The 14,500-nt window shown below is 41.3% G+C and overlaps 1 protein-coding gene across 2 annotated transcripts; it reads right to left on the minus strand.

Annotated features, from left to right (window-relative positions):
* Positions 1–172: 172 nt before the first annotated feature.
* Positions 173–10,772, minus strand: pfkmb (phosphofructokinase, muscle b). Of its 2 annotated transcripts, XM_070902900.1 has the most exons (24): positions 10,682–10,772; positions 9,127–9,198; positions 7,999–8,103; positions 6,326–6,399; positions 5,775–5,852; positions 5,322–5,511; positions 4,645–4,810; positions 4,510–4,554; positions 4,060–4,168; positions 3,864–3,959; positions 3,689–3,781; positions 3,475–3,600; positions 3,238–3,302; positions 3,088–3,151; positions 2,840–2,986; positions 2,635–2,705; positions 2,399–2,486; positions 2,117–2,269; positions 1,852–2,016; positions 1,686–1,747; positions 1,479–1,590; positions 1,282–1,381; positions 1,084–1,189; positions 173–729 (listed from the first exon to the last, which is right to left on the minus strand). In XM_070902900.1, exons 1-24 carry the CDS (start codon positions 10,770–10,772, stop codon positions 588–590), a joined length of 2,520 nt encoding a protein of 839 aa, XP_070759001.1. In that variant the 3' UTR covers positions 173–587. The 2 variants fall into 2 exon arrangements, with proteins under 2 accessions (XP_070759001.1, XP_070759003.1); XM_070902902.1 differs by lacking the exons at positions 6,326–6,399; positions 9,127–9,198; positions 10,682–10,772 and having other exon boundaries at positions 7,999–8,007.
* Between the last annotated feature and the right edge of the window lie 3,728 nt (positions 10,773–14,500).

Below are 14,500 nucleotides of genomic sequence, written 5' to 3' on the forward strand. Positions count from 1 at the left end.
GCAGGTTTATATCTGTTTGCAATGATTTCTGATGCCAATGCCAGAGAGAGTGTAAATATGGATCCAAACCGATTTCCTCCCAATGCAGTTCTGATAAAATTATCTACAATCAGTTACACTGCTTGATTAGAACCCTGATTTCTCTTTAAAAAGTGTGTATAGTTGACAGGAAATGGAAATGAAAAAACACCCCGGGATTGGAAATGACTGAATAAGAGTATTTAATTTAGATTTGACATGAAAATAGAGGGACTGAAAGTAGAGGGTGCACAAGGCAGACCAAAACCACAATTTTAAGTGGTGTACAATAGCTGCAATGGGAAAGAGCTTCTGTGAATGGAGACAGCTCTAAAATAGACTACATCATACAAATACAGTCAGTTTTTACCTCACAGTACAGTATAAATGTTTTCTGTAAAAACCTGTGTGACTTTTGAGTGTTACTTGTGAGACTTGCTGTGTGTTTTGGTGATATTATTATCATCTTTATTTATATTGCATTTTTCAGAGAGAGTTTACAAAGTGCTTACAAAGAAAACAGTCAGGTCATGTCACATCCTGATAGCAAGAATAATCTCATAGAAAGACTACTGAGGGACAAAGCCTTTCTTCTTGATGATGTGCTCCAACGAAGCCTTTTCAGTGGTGTCCAGATTGATCTTGTACTTGGCCAGGATTTTCAGGATGGGCCTCAGCTTTAGCCACCACTGTGTCTTTGGAATACGGTGTCTGTGCAGGACAACATTTGTCAGTGCAAAGAGGAAAGTGAAAACAACAAGACCAAAATTCTCAAAGCATAGGTAGTCAAATCATTTATGTAAGATATTTGAATTAAAGCTGGATTAAATACATTTTGGCCACCAGGGGGCAAAGTGAACCCACAACAAGGTGCTTTAAGCTTTATAGCTAACGTGTTAGCAAACAACTGCCTATGTACACAGCACATGGACATATTATTGGACTCCTCCTCCTGTTTTAACCCTGGTTTGGCCCACTAACTCTAAATGTGCAATGTGAGTAAATACAAAACAACACAGAAGAGAATAAGTGACAAGAAAATAGACTGATAGGATAGAGTCTTACTCAAAATCGGTCTCTTCTTGAAGTTCTGCCAGAGGCTGGAAGACCAAAGATCTCCTCCTCATGCCCAGCACACAAGCTGAATCTGGAGAGTTGGCAAAGATGCGACCTGGAGGTTTGAAGTTAAAAATATTGTATACATTAGCAGAGGAGGTCATCGCACCACAACATTTTGTGTTTTTATCGAGGTCACGTCCTCACCATGTCTGTAGCATTCCTTCAGCTTGTCAGTCAACCATAACACAGACTTGATCCCCATCTTGGTGCCAAAATTCCTGTCGAAGGGACTTGGTGTTCCACCCTAATAACAAAGGACATGTTTCCTCATGTTTATATTTATGTGACAAATATAACGAGCCTGTGCACAACAAACAGAAGATCTCCATCTAATGGCCCACCTGCTGCATATGTCCAAGTACATTCTTCCTGCAGTCAAACACACCCTTGCCCTCCTCTGTGTACAGGTTGAAGATAAAGTCTGTGGTGTAGTTGGCATTGCTTTTCTCATTTCTGAAACAAGAGTAGAATATTAGGTGAGATGTGACGCTACAGTGAGCTGCAAAGTGTAAAGTTGAGTCTACTCGGAATCACTAATTCCCACAAACCTCAGAATCAGTCCTCTCTTCACTGTCGTCTTCATCTTCTCCACCAGATGTTCAACATTCACCTACAAACAAATCAGACCACCGACTTTAAAAGATATCCATCCATCCCTCACTGATGTATGTCATCACTTAGCTTCCTCCCTTTTGTACATTTATATTGACAGACCTCTAGGTCATGAATGTTGAAAGGCTCCTCATAAATGTAAGCGGCGTCAGCTCCAGATGCCAAGCCAGCCATGGTTGCCAGGTAGCCGCAATATCCTCCCATAGTCTCAATGATGAATACTCTTCTCTTGGTGCCAGCAGCAGATTGTTTGATCCTGTCGCATGTCTGCAAAGGAGAAAAAGAAAAAGAGCAAAGACGAATACAGTGAGTAAGATTTAGTTTTGGGATAGTCTGGTGTTTGTTTTGTGTCCTATAAGAGGTTTACCATGGTTATTGTGTTAAGCGCAGTATCGGTGCCAATACTGAAGTCAGATCCAGGAACATTGTTGGAGACAGTAGCAGGAAGAACGACAAGGGGAATACAAAGTTCCTCATACTTCTCTCTAGCCTGCACCATCTCCAGACCCCCAATAAATGCCTGGCGAAGACAGGAAGAAAGGAGGAAATCAGTAGAATATCAGTGAGTGACTTTCACTGTCATTTACATGCTAGGTTTTAGTGTTAGGGCTGACTATTACAGCAAAGCCTCTATATTTCAGCTGCTCACCTCAAAGCCTCCAATAATGACTATAGCATGAATGTTGAACTTAGTGATGCTCAGACTGATCTCCTCCATGAACTCATGTGGCAGGGATCTGTAGAAAAGGGGAAAACACAGAATCATAGTAGATAATGTAAAAGCAACACTGACAGTTCATACAAGTCAATGTACACTTAAAAACATTGAAGCATGCACTGTTATTATGGTATCAATCAACAGAATGTTTTTTTTCCCTATCTCACCTCTTTGTGCCCAGCAAGGAGCCCCCCTTTCCAGTCCACCCTGCCACTCCAGACCAACCAATAGGCTCAATCTGTGCAGGGACAGAGTGCACGCTCTATCATGCTCCTTCATATGTGTATGCTACATGTATTAACATGAAGCCGATTAACTGTCATGAAAGCACAAGCCTTCTTGTTTGTTTATGTGTGTGTAACTAGAATTCACCATTCCATGAGCCAAGCCGTCGAAGCTGTCGTGCACTGCCAGCATCTGGTGGCCCTGGAGGAGCCCGATCCTGACAGCCGAACGAACTGCAGCGTTCATTCCAGCACACGGAGCTCCCACGTTCAATATGGCAATGTTGATGTTGCTCTGGCATGGGCACATTCACAGAGACGTTTGTACTGGGACTTGTTGACTGTGAGAATACATGTACACATGGACAATAAAGTGGTTCAACTGCAGTTCCTCACCTTTGTGTCTGGGGGGTGCACATGAGCCAGCATTTTGTAAGTGTTCCAGTTGTTCTCAAAGCTCCTATTGCCAACAAAATGAGCAGAAATGTACAGACATTTGAAACTCAACACAACACTTGAGAATTTCAAATGGAGTGCATGCCTCACTTTCCCCTGAGCTTCACCGCATCTTCAAACCTCCCTTCAGCCATGGCTACGGTGACATCTTTAGTCTGATGTGACAGAAGGTGAAAAGACAAAAAGGAAACTGAGAACTGATACAGAATATTAGCTTAACATTTAGCTTGTTAGTGCCCATCTAGTTCATTGGGAGAGTTCAGTCCTTCATTTTGTACAAACTGAAGGAGGATGATTTATTTCGCATGTGGAGAAGATTTGACTCACCACTTGCACACACTCCATGAGAGGCAGCCTGACAGCCATGTTTCCAGACAAGCTGACCACACATGCGGGAGTGTCTGGTGTGGCTTCCAGCAGAGCCATCACAGCTTCCACACCCATCCTGCTGGCCTGAATCATGACAATCAAAAAGCAGACACATAGAGAAGCAGGTACACTTGTGTTTGTTCACATTGTTAATAAGAAATAAGATTATTACCAGGATTCTGTCAAAGGCAGAAGGGGTTCCTCCTCTCTGTACATGGCCCAAGATGGTGGTGCGGGTGTCAAAGCCCAGCTTCTTTGATACCAGCTGGACAGAGAGATTATGATTTTATGAGCAGTCTCTCTTCTATGTATATGTGCTGGTATGTTGAAGTTCTACCATTACTTGCCTGTTTGATGCTGTCACATGTGATAGGTTTACCGTTGCGGCCTATCGCTCCCTCTGCGACAATGATAATATTCAAACGGGAGCCACGGCCTCTTTGCTGAGAGGGAGAGAGAAAACCTTTAAAATCAACAAGAAAACTTTTTTTTTTTTTAAAGCCAGAGTCAAATGAGTCATTGAAGATGATGCTCGACATTTACATCTGTCAGTCTTCTGCACAGATGCTCCTCCCATCCATCATCTGGGGGCATCTCTGGGATGAACACCCAGTCAGCACCACAGGCCAGAGCTGTCACCAAGGCCAGGTAACTGTAGGTTAAGAGTCATAAGCTGAAGTGTCTTTTTACAAAACTGACCCTGAGTGATAACTTTTTAAAGTAAGCTAGTTTTAAATATGAATATAAAATTAATTCTCGGTAGGATGCAAAAGCCTATGTAATGACATCTAGATAACATTTCACTATGTTATCCTTAGAAACTACATGTTTTGTATAACCAGCGGTTTCTACATTTAGTTACGGTGTCAATTACCACCCAGTTACAGTACCATATTTTGTTCCTCCACATAGATGAATGAACCCCCATGCCACATACCACTCCTGCTCACACACACACACACACACACACACACACATTCAGGCTGTACTCACCCACAGTGTCTGCCCATTACCTCCAGGATGAAGGTCCTCTGGTGACTGCAGAATGACACATTTGATGTCAAGAGTCTTAAGATTACATGGCAGGTCTGTCCATCAAAATAAATGTCAGACTGGGTACAAGCATACCTCTGTGCTGTGGTGGTGATGGCATCCACTATCTCTATGATGCGATGCAGTGCAGAGTCCGTGCCGATGGTCATGTCGGTGCCACAGAAGTCGTTGTCGATGGATCCCACCATGCCGACGATGTTGAGATGGGAGGAACCCATGGCCTCATTTGATGTGATCTTGCCTGAGCACGGATGAAAATTAAAACACACTCAAATACCATTATTTGCCAAATAGTGGCCGCAGTTTATATTAGAGACAGGCCTTTATATCTAATTTCCCCTGTTAAGGCAAACTCAAAACCTCCTCCATGTTTACCTTTTGTTTTGAGACACACTCACTATAATGTCAATCTCCACAGCACTAATTCCATCTCTACAGCAAGAGTGTACTGGACTAGTTGTGGACTAGTGTTGTAGACATGCACATTATTCTAAATTATATTAAATTCTGTATTAGAAACCTGCCTTTATTTGTTCGTGCTGGCCCCAGCTATTATTTGAGACTGCCATTATTTGTATACCGGCTTTTATATGAAAATTTACAGTACATCATGTTACAGTGAATTAACTACATGTGTAAACCAACAGCAACTTGTACAATAACATCAGTATAGAAGGGCAGATGTGTGAAAGAGACATTTCATTTGAGGTTGTGTTGCTCAGAACAGTGAATTCAGGGATCATGCTTCTCACCAGCTTTGACCAGGTCTGCCAGCAGCTCGCTCCACTCTGTTCTGAACAGGTTGGCACCCGTCAGACTGCCATCACCTCCAATCACACACAGGTTGGTGATGCCCAGCTTGACTAAGTTGTAGGCAGCCTTGGTGCGTCCCTCCTTGTTACGGAAGTCTTGACAGCGGGCGCTACCAATCACAGTCCCGCCCTGACGTCAGGCAAGGAGGAAGGGTTTCAGATGCGGAGAAGGGGGAGGATTATCTGAAACCTAAGTGCTCATGTCTAAGGTGCTATGTAATGAACCCTGGCATTTCAATGACCATTTGACCTACAGAACTGCACTGTACAGGCTAATGAGTTACTAGAATTACACAGATCATCCACCCCACTTACTGTGATGATCACAAGTTAAAAAGAGAGTGGAGATGATAAACTAGGAGATACATGTGTTTGCATCCTCATGCTTATTACCAGCTGTAGCATCATTGACACACTCTCCCAAGTAGCAGGGCGGATATGCTCTCCTCCATCCACCAGACCCTGGTAACCCTGTCAACAAACGGAAACACAACAATCCCTTCAGGAGGAGTCATTGCAGGGAAGAAGCTTCAGGCTTAATGATAGAGGCATGATTTTACTTTCAAATAGCATGGGCAGCTATTTCAGTCCAATTGTTTTGTTTCTTATATTGGGATTTGCTGATTATTTAAGGTTGATCTCGTGTATTAGGCCATGAAAGAGTGCAGAAAAAATTAGTTGATCAAAAAGAAATCTTGTAGTCAATAAATCGGTTAACTCTCATGCAAAAAAGGGAAACATTCGTGGGTTCCAGCTTCTCAGTTGTGAGTGTTTGTTTCTTTTCTGTTTACAGTAATTGTTGATTGAATAAATTGAAGATAACACCTGGAGCTCTGGGAACTTTATGGTGGGCATTTCCCCCCAATTTTTTGCATTTGTTCATTGTGCAGATTAAACGATTAATTGAATAATCAAAACAAAAAAAATTCAAAGGCAGTATTTACCTCATGGACAAAATACACCTTGGCTCCAGTGTAAAGTCCCACTCGAACTGTGGCCCTCACAGCTGCATTCATACCTGTAGGCACAGTGTGTGTGTGCACATTAGCCCTTATGAGGACCTTGTGAGAGCACTCAAACACAGGTGGACAGAATGATTGAGTGGAATAATTGGAGAATGGTATAGAGACAAAAATGACAGTATTGTTACTGTATTTTAGTAGCTTTGTTCATATTTCTTCAATTCTATATATATGTATTCATGTCTATAAAGATAATATATAACATTATATGAAGTTTTAAATGAGTACTTTTACTTTGGATGGATTATAAATAGATTATCTAGTTTTACATATAAATACATGCAGTTGAAACAAGTTAGCATGAGATATTTTGATAGTCCAAATTATATTAGCATCTCTTTTTTTATGCTGCAATTGCTGAACACCAGACGGGTGCAATATCAACACAAGCTAAAGATAAAGACAGATATAGATAATACTAGAATACCATTTAATTTGACTGTAATTTAATTGTTGGTAACAGTTAAGTTGTCAGCGATAGTGGCAAGCTGAGGAAGGAAAGGCAACTGGGCCTCTGCCTGCACCCTCAGCAGGTCGCTTAAAGGACAAGATGTGGATAGATTAGCTTCAAGGGTGCCAAGAGCATCTCCACTTACAGTGTAAAGGAGGAGAGTAGAGAAAGGAGGAGAAGGATGACCCTCTCAGTCCTCCTCACTGCTTTACAAACACATGACAGAAAGGTCACGCCTCTAAAATTAGCCCTCAGAACAGATACAGTGTTTGAGAGAGAGAGAGAGGCGGACGGATCAGAGGAAGAAACTTGGACTAAAGGAGATCAAGATGCCTCAAAAGGTAAAGTTGTAATGAGGACGATGAGTAAAAAAAGTTGAAGGGTGAGAGGTTAGCAAGCTGTGCAGTTCTGCATTTACACACTTGTCCTAAGGCCTAATGAAGTTCAGAGAGGCAGAAAACAGACAGATGGATAGCTCACTGTCTGACACGCTCTAACCACAGGGTTGTGTGGGGTCACTGACACACTTCCCAAAGGTCGCAGTGGAGATATTCCTCATCAAGTTAAAGGTCAGTAGTCACTCTGTGGTCCGAGCAGCTTTAGGTGCAGGAATTCATGCTGCCCTTTTCCATAAGTTAGCTCCATGAGAAATATAGCCATGATAGCTCTGTTGCAAACAGAGAAGTCATTAAAGTATTATTATCAGTGATAAAAACATTATGAGTCGTTAAATTTGATATAAAATTGAGCTGCAATCATGATTGAAAATGACAATAAAGAAGGGGCTAGACTCCTTTGTTTTTCAAAAAGCTGTGTTATTTCGAGTGCTATAGCTACATAATACTTAACAGGGTTTAAAGCAAATGATATACCTGCACTATGGAGATCTTTGTAGGCTACAGTGCTTGTTTAAGACAGCCAATGACTATTCAAGAGGCATCAACATTTGGATTCTAGATTTCTAGGTTTCTGATTCACTTTACGTCTCAAATACTTCTTTATTTGTCATCAAATCCTGCTGTTGAGTCACAAAGTGACTTCCCACACCAGATCCTTTCAACCACCTGCTGAGACAAACAAACAGCAGACATGTCCTGCCTTGGCACTCCACACTCACATACCACGCAGGAAACCCTCTACTTACCCTGGGCATCGCCTCCCGAGGTCAGCACGGCGATGGCCCGACCCACTCCCATCTTGGTGGGGTCAATGGGAGCTGGTTGTGCCATGGTCCTGGAGCTGGAGCTGACTGAGGGAAAGAGGCCTTGAGTGTAAAAATCCCTGCCACCCTGCTGCACTGCGAGGAGTACAAGGAGCTTCTCACCTCTAACTCAGCCTGCCTGTTATGGAAAGTAATAGCAGTTGCACGAGTGCACAGCTTAACTATCCTCCTGGCAGACATGGAGACACACATAGCTGCGCAAACACATACACACACACACATACGTACACAGTGCCTATTTAAAAAGTTCAACCCCCTCATCTCCCGCCCCCTTTTGTAATTTTTCATATTTTACATTGAATCACAGTGGATCTTATCATCTTTACTATCAATGTGAAATCTCACAAGTACAAATATGTTGAAATTAACCAAAATCAAGTTAAAATATGATACAGTAAATAATAGATTGTATTGGTTTTGCTCATCTGGATAATTTCTTCCCATTTCAAGATGCAAGATGAGACTGTGAGTGAACAGCAGTTTCAAGATCTGCAACAAATTCTGGATTGAAGTCTGGACACTGACCACTGCAGGGCATTAATATTGCCCTTTTAACTCACTGTTTAGCTTATAAACTTTACATTTGGGGACTTTGTCTTGCTGGCAAATAAATCTTCCTGGTTGAACTTGTAGACTGCCGCAGGATTTCCTCCTGGATTTCTATGACTTTCGCAACAACCGCAAAAGTCTCTTGACAAGTCATTTTCATGAAAAATTTAAAGCAGTTTTAAAGCAAATGGTGGTGGTACAGTATGTGTGTGTGGTGGGACCCTTGTCTTCATTCTATGTATTAAAAACAACAGAACACCAGTGAATTACCTAGTTTTACACCTGCACTTAATTTAGTTCCATCTGTTTGTTTTTTTATATTAAAACATGTTTTTTGTTCGGCAAAATGTATCAATTTATCAAATCTCTATTTACTGTATATTCATATCTGTTGTCACAGTAACTATACAAATCAAGTCTGTACAGCAGCAAATATACATGTGCTTTGTGGCTCCATTACTATTTACATTATGGCATATTCAGACTGACACACTGACTTACCAGCATCCCCGGCTGGATCAGAGCTCGAGGACGTCTTACTTTCACATTCAGATGCTGAGAGGTCATCACCACCTGAGGAACCACAAGACATTACCCAGAATATGATCCAGCCTCAACTCTGCTATGTATATAACTGTACTGTACAGGTGATTCATCAGTTATCAGTTATTATAAAACTCTCCATAACTCCCTCCAGATCTCACTCACATGATAGACCTTTTCTACAAAAGACAACATGCTCAAGCATTATTCCTCAGCATTTTTCTTTCGCTCCATATTGTTATTGAAAGCATTTGTGATCGCCATGTAACATCCTCTATCTGTACATGGCAGGTTGGTTTACTCCCACAGGCCTTATCATGTCTTTTGCTAGGAGTTGCAGCTGATAGGCTGGTTAGGAGGAGGAATGTATACTGGGGAAACAGCACATAAATATATTTTGCACAACAAAACAAACAAAAAACAAATAGTCTCCTCTGAATTCAGCAAGTCAGATATGTCCAATTCAATAAAGATTGATGTCGTGTTTCTGAAATTGGTTGCACATAAACAAGACCTCTGTGCATTATAAATGAATGGCTCCAACTCACAAAGCCAATGTTTCACACAACAATTTGTACTTGTTTGCAATTTCTTAGTGTAAGTAATTTCTGGATGGAGGAAAATTCAACCCCCAAAGCCCCCATGACACAAACTGTCAGTTACTGTCCCGTTTTAATTGACTCCTCTTCCACAAGCAGACACATTATATCTTGTTAGTCCACTATTCATGTCTGGAATTATGAATCAGATGAGTAATTAGATACAGCACAGTACTGCACCTAGAAGTGGGTATGGGCTTGTGTGTGTGTCTGGAGGGTTTTGTGACTATTAAACTATTTGTTCAATTACTGCAGATGAAGCTTATTCAATGTAAGCACCAACAATGTAGAAATAATTACTTTAATGTCTCTTTATATAATGTAATGTTTGAACCTAGTATATCACTGTGTATTATATGAGAAATACAACAAAATTCAGGGGAACCATAAATCATCTGAAGCTCAATATAGATACAGTGAAATAAAATGTAAATAAAAGCGCAATAGTGGGAGATGTCAATTATTGATAGTAACGGCTGTATAAATTGATTCAAGAGGAAAACCAAAAGAATCAATGTGACAGTAGCGAGAGTGGGAGGCTCGTCTGCTGCAGGCAGCTCACTGGAGTCGTCTTTAAATAGATGCAGGACGTCTGGATGCAGACGCAGTGCTGCTATCTATAAAAAACACACAAGAACCACTCCCCTTTTTTACCACCATTACTGTGAAAGTGCAAAGTCATCCCTATAACTGAACATGTCAAACATGGCATGCTTGTGTATTTATGATATGGTAAATATATATATGACAATTTACCAAATAAAATGTCAAAAGTTTCCACAAGCGATGCTCAGGCAAATGCCATTTTGGGGACTCGGCCTCTATTACAGTAACAATAAGTGCACAGACTGAAACGACAGAATAGGTGCGTCACAAACACACAGAGACACAAAATATTCACACCATATGCATACCTTGACCTTTCTTTCTGAGCCAGAACAGCAGACAGGCAAGCAGTGTGACAGAGAGGAGCCACTGGGCTGAGAGGAAGCCCGGGTACCACATCCTCGCAGCACCTCTCTTCATGGGAAACCATTCTGCATCTGATCTGTATTAATAGCTTTGATATCACTTCTTCATTGTGGAGTAATGACCTTCATCGCTAAAGCACGGCGGGTAATCAGATACAATCCACCAGTGATTGTTATGATCAGAGGGCAGTAGTGCTGGCGGATGTTCAAACAGCTACTTGTTGTGCATGAAGTAACACAATACACTATTGTGTAATATTACAGTATTTTATTACATGTCTTTTATTTTCTATTTATTTCATTCAAATAGTTCTTTATCTGTTTTTTTTGTCTGTGTCTTTCTCTGTGCTGCTGTAACAAGTGAACTTACGCTCGCAGATCAATAAAGTCTTAACTTGTCTTACATATAACACATAACAAACTACCAGCTCTAAAAATCCCATGCAGTTGAATGAACATCTCTCTGCTCTTGAAAAAGCAATATTATTAGCTTCATAATGGTTGTATTTGTGTAACAAATGTTGCTTTTATTTAATCCTCAATACAAATATAGAAATACAGATATATTGCAGTTGTAGATCGGGCTAAATTTACAGTGAGTCTGTGTCTGTGTATTATTCCCATATACACCACAGTGACTTCCTATGAAAGTTAATCAATTTATGATGCCCTTTATTACAGGTATGTCTCACAGGACTACAATGTCAAATTATTTTCCAAGTCAAAAATGTCTCCAGGTCCACTATACGTGACAGTACAGCTGTGGTGTGAGGTGTTATGAGGTCAGTGTTTTTTTAATCACTGCTGATTGACTTCGCAGCCACTCAGCAGACGGCGAGCTATGCAGCAATGTGGCCGTGACACTGGAGTGACTCTCATGCCAGAGCAGGTTGAGATTACAGTAGTGAAACACAGGCAGCCTGACAATGTGAACACACACACACATAATGCACGTACACACACTTACAGTATATCTATTTGTGAGGGCCCTCATTGACTTAATACATGCCCTAGCCCCAAATCTTAATCATTATAACAATATGCCCAAACCAAACTATAAACTAAACCTAATTCTAATCTTAACCCTCAAACCACCCTTTGAACAAGTGAGATCTGGGTCTAAAATTGGTCCTCACAGAGATAGTGCAAGTACAAGAGCACACACACATACACCCAAACAAGCACATGCATCATGATCGTTAAAAAGGCTTTAAATGAAATTATTTACTATTGATGAGTGATTCATCAGCTCATGTCATCTGTGAAGGTCGTGACTCCACAGCCCCTCCCCTCAAACCGCACTTTCCCACCAGTGAAACGACCTCTAAAGCAGAGACATCACTGTGGACAAAAGGCAGCCTGTCATAAACACCCGTCTCAGGTGATGTTTGTTTTGGTTGCTCTTTGTGCCGCATCTTTTCAACACTCTGTGCCCCTGGTGGGTTGAGCGACGTGTAGCCTCTCCTGAGGCAAACCTCCCGATCAATAGCACCATTTCCAGGTAATCCCCCCCTCTCCTGTCGTCCCGGACAGTATTAACACTCGTACAGCCTGTAATAAACCATATGGATCAATACAACACCAGTTCAACACAAAACACTTTCACCTCAGCTAATGCAGTGAAAACAACTGGATGTTGTTACAGTCTGACCCCTCACCGTCTCCAGTTATACTAAGTAAGTAATTAGATCATGCTGTGATTGTTGGATAATGACATATATTGTAACACAGTTTTCAATTATTGAAAAAATTGTTTCCAAATGGGTGAATGTAATTAGAATTTGCATAAACTGCTCTGGCGCATGAAATATCAAGCTGCATATTTAACATTACACGACAAAACCTTTTTCTAATGCCTTCTACACTTTCCGTCTCTCCCACACTCTCTGTTCTCCTTCAACCAATGAACTAATGAAACAATCTGTTGCAACTGTTATCTGTCGAGAAACTTTACCAATTCATGTTTTATTCCACATACAGCAACTTGCGACTGAGTATCTTGGTCATTTTAACACATGATCAAATGTGCATCTTTGTCTTGGAGCTGAATTAGAAAGTAGATTAATCGATTAGTCGATCTGCAAAAAATGAATAGGTCAGAATTTTAATTAGTGTTTAATTGCCACTTTTTAAACAAAAAGGGAAAAAAATCCAGCTTCTCCAAAATGAATATTTACTGGATTTCTTAGTCTTGTATGACAGCAAAGTGAATAATTTCAAAAAGTCCACATGGATTAATCCATTAATCATGAAAACAATTGTCAGAGTAATCGATAATGAGTGAGAAAAGTAATTTCGAAACAGTTAGTAATATTAGCAAATACTGAAACATAAGAAGAAACAGAAGATGTGAAGTCTGTACTGACTGATTGCTGGGATTAAAACTTAATGTGTTAAAAAGTAATCAGAATAAAAAACAGAAAATGCAGCAAAGAGCCATTTTAATTTCAACACTTTGCTCCACTTCAGCCTGACTGAACTCCCTCCAGCTCGCAGTCAGCCAACAGGTGGCAGCAGCATCTGATCTTTCCCCCCTCTCTGTGTTTATCAGGGGCTGCAAAACCTCAGTCTAATAAATCATGCACTGAAAGTGTCAGTGCAAATTTTGTTAGATTTTATTGCAGTTTAATCATCTCAATGAATGTTTTAATAGGCTGATATTTCAGAGAGAGAATGGCAATGCTGTGATAAATTGTGTTGGGTGAGTCGCCCCCCCCCCCCCGTCTTACCTCTCCCCCTCTCTCGCCTTCTCGCTGCAGAGAATCACTAATGTAGACGTGCTCGGATATTTGTCCACTTATTGGTGCAGGGGAGTCTTGTGTTTTATACTTAGATTATCTATTTTCATTTTAGAACAAACTGACTAATTGGCCCGCAAGGCAATAAATGCTGCTGGTCCGGCTCTTTCCTGGCTGATAATTCTCAAACTTTTCTCTTTTTCTTATTTCAATGCTGCGTTTTCTTATTGTTTTGCTTCCCTCCTCTTTCTTCCAAAAACCTGTTATGAATTCATCAGGTTGGACCTCCGGGCTCCACCTTGCTCTCAGGCCTCCCACACCATTTAACATGTCTTTACCCCTCCTCCTCTCTCTGAGGCTTGCTCTATTTCTCCATTTGTCACCCCCTATCCCTCTTTTCCCACTATGTACATATCTTAATAGGCCCATTTTCCTCCTTGATTTCATCCATTTCCTGTTTTATTTTTTTTTCTAGCTTGTTCCTTTGACCTTCAGCTCCCTGGCTTCATTATTCTCCCCAATTTCTGTATTTCTTACCTGTTTTCCTGACCATAAGGTGGTAATGGAATGCAAAATCAACATGGCCGTGACATTTTGGGCACCAGCCCCCCCGCCACACACACGCACCTCAGGCTCTCTCTCATATATACTGTTGTCCTCTGTCAGCATGGATGTATGATGTGTGGTATGACTCTTCTAATAAGGACATGGATGAGAGAATGGAGGAGGCTGGGGGCTGTAATTAAAGACCGAAGGGTCTCGGTGAATAAGTAGGGAGGGAGGGGAGGTAAAACGGTGGTTATCTGCTGCTGGAACAATAAATCAACCTGTTCCTTTAGCCGCCCTCAACACAATATCACCATACAGCATTCAGCCCCCCTCCTTGCAAAAGCAATTCCGTCATGTCTTGTTAGCTCATTCGTCTTCATCAGCACCAGTGGGAGGTTCAGACCCCCCCCCCCCCCCTCACCTCGAGCCCCCCTCCCCAATGCCAGGCGCCATTGATCAAAGCAGAACCAGCCTG

Source organism: Enoplosus armatus, chromosome 3, assembly GCF_043641665.1.
Source record: "Enoplosus armatus isolate fEnoArm2 chromosome 3, fEnoArm2.hap1, whole genome shotgun sequence".
NCBI classification, from domain to species: Eukaryota; Metazoa; Chordata; class Actinopteri; order Centrarchiformes; family Enoplosidae; genus Enoplosus; species Enoplosus armatus.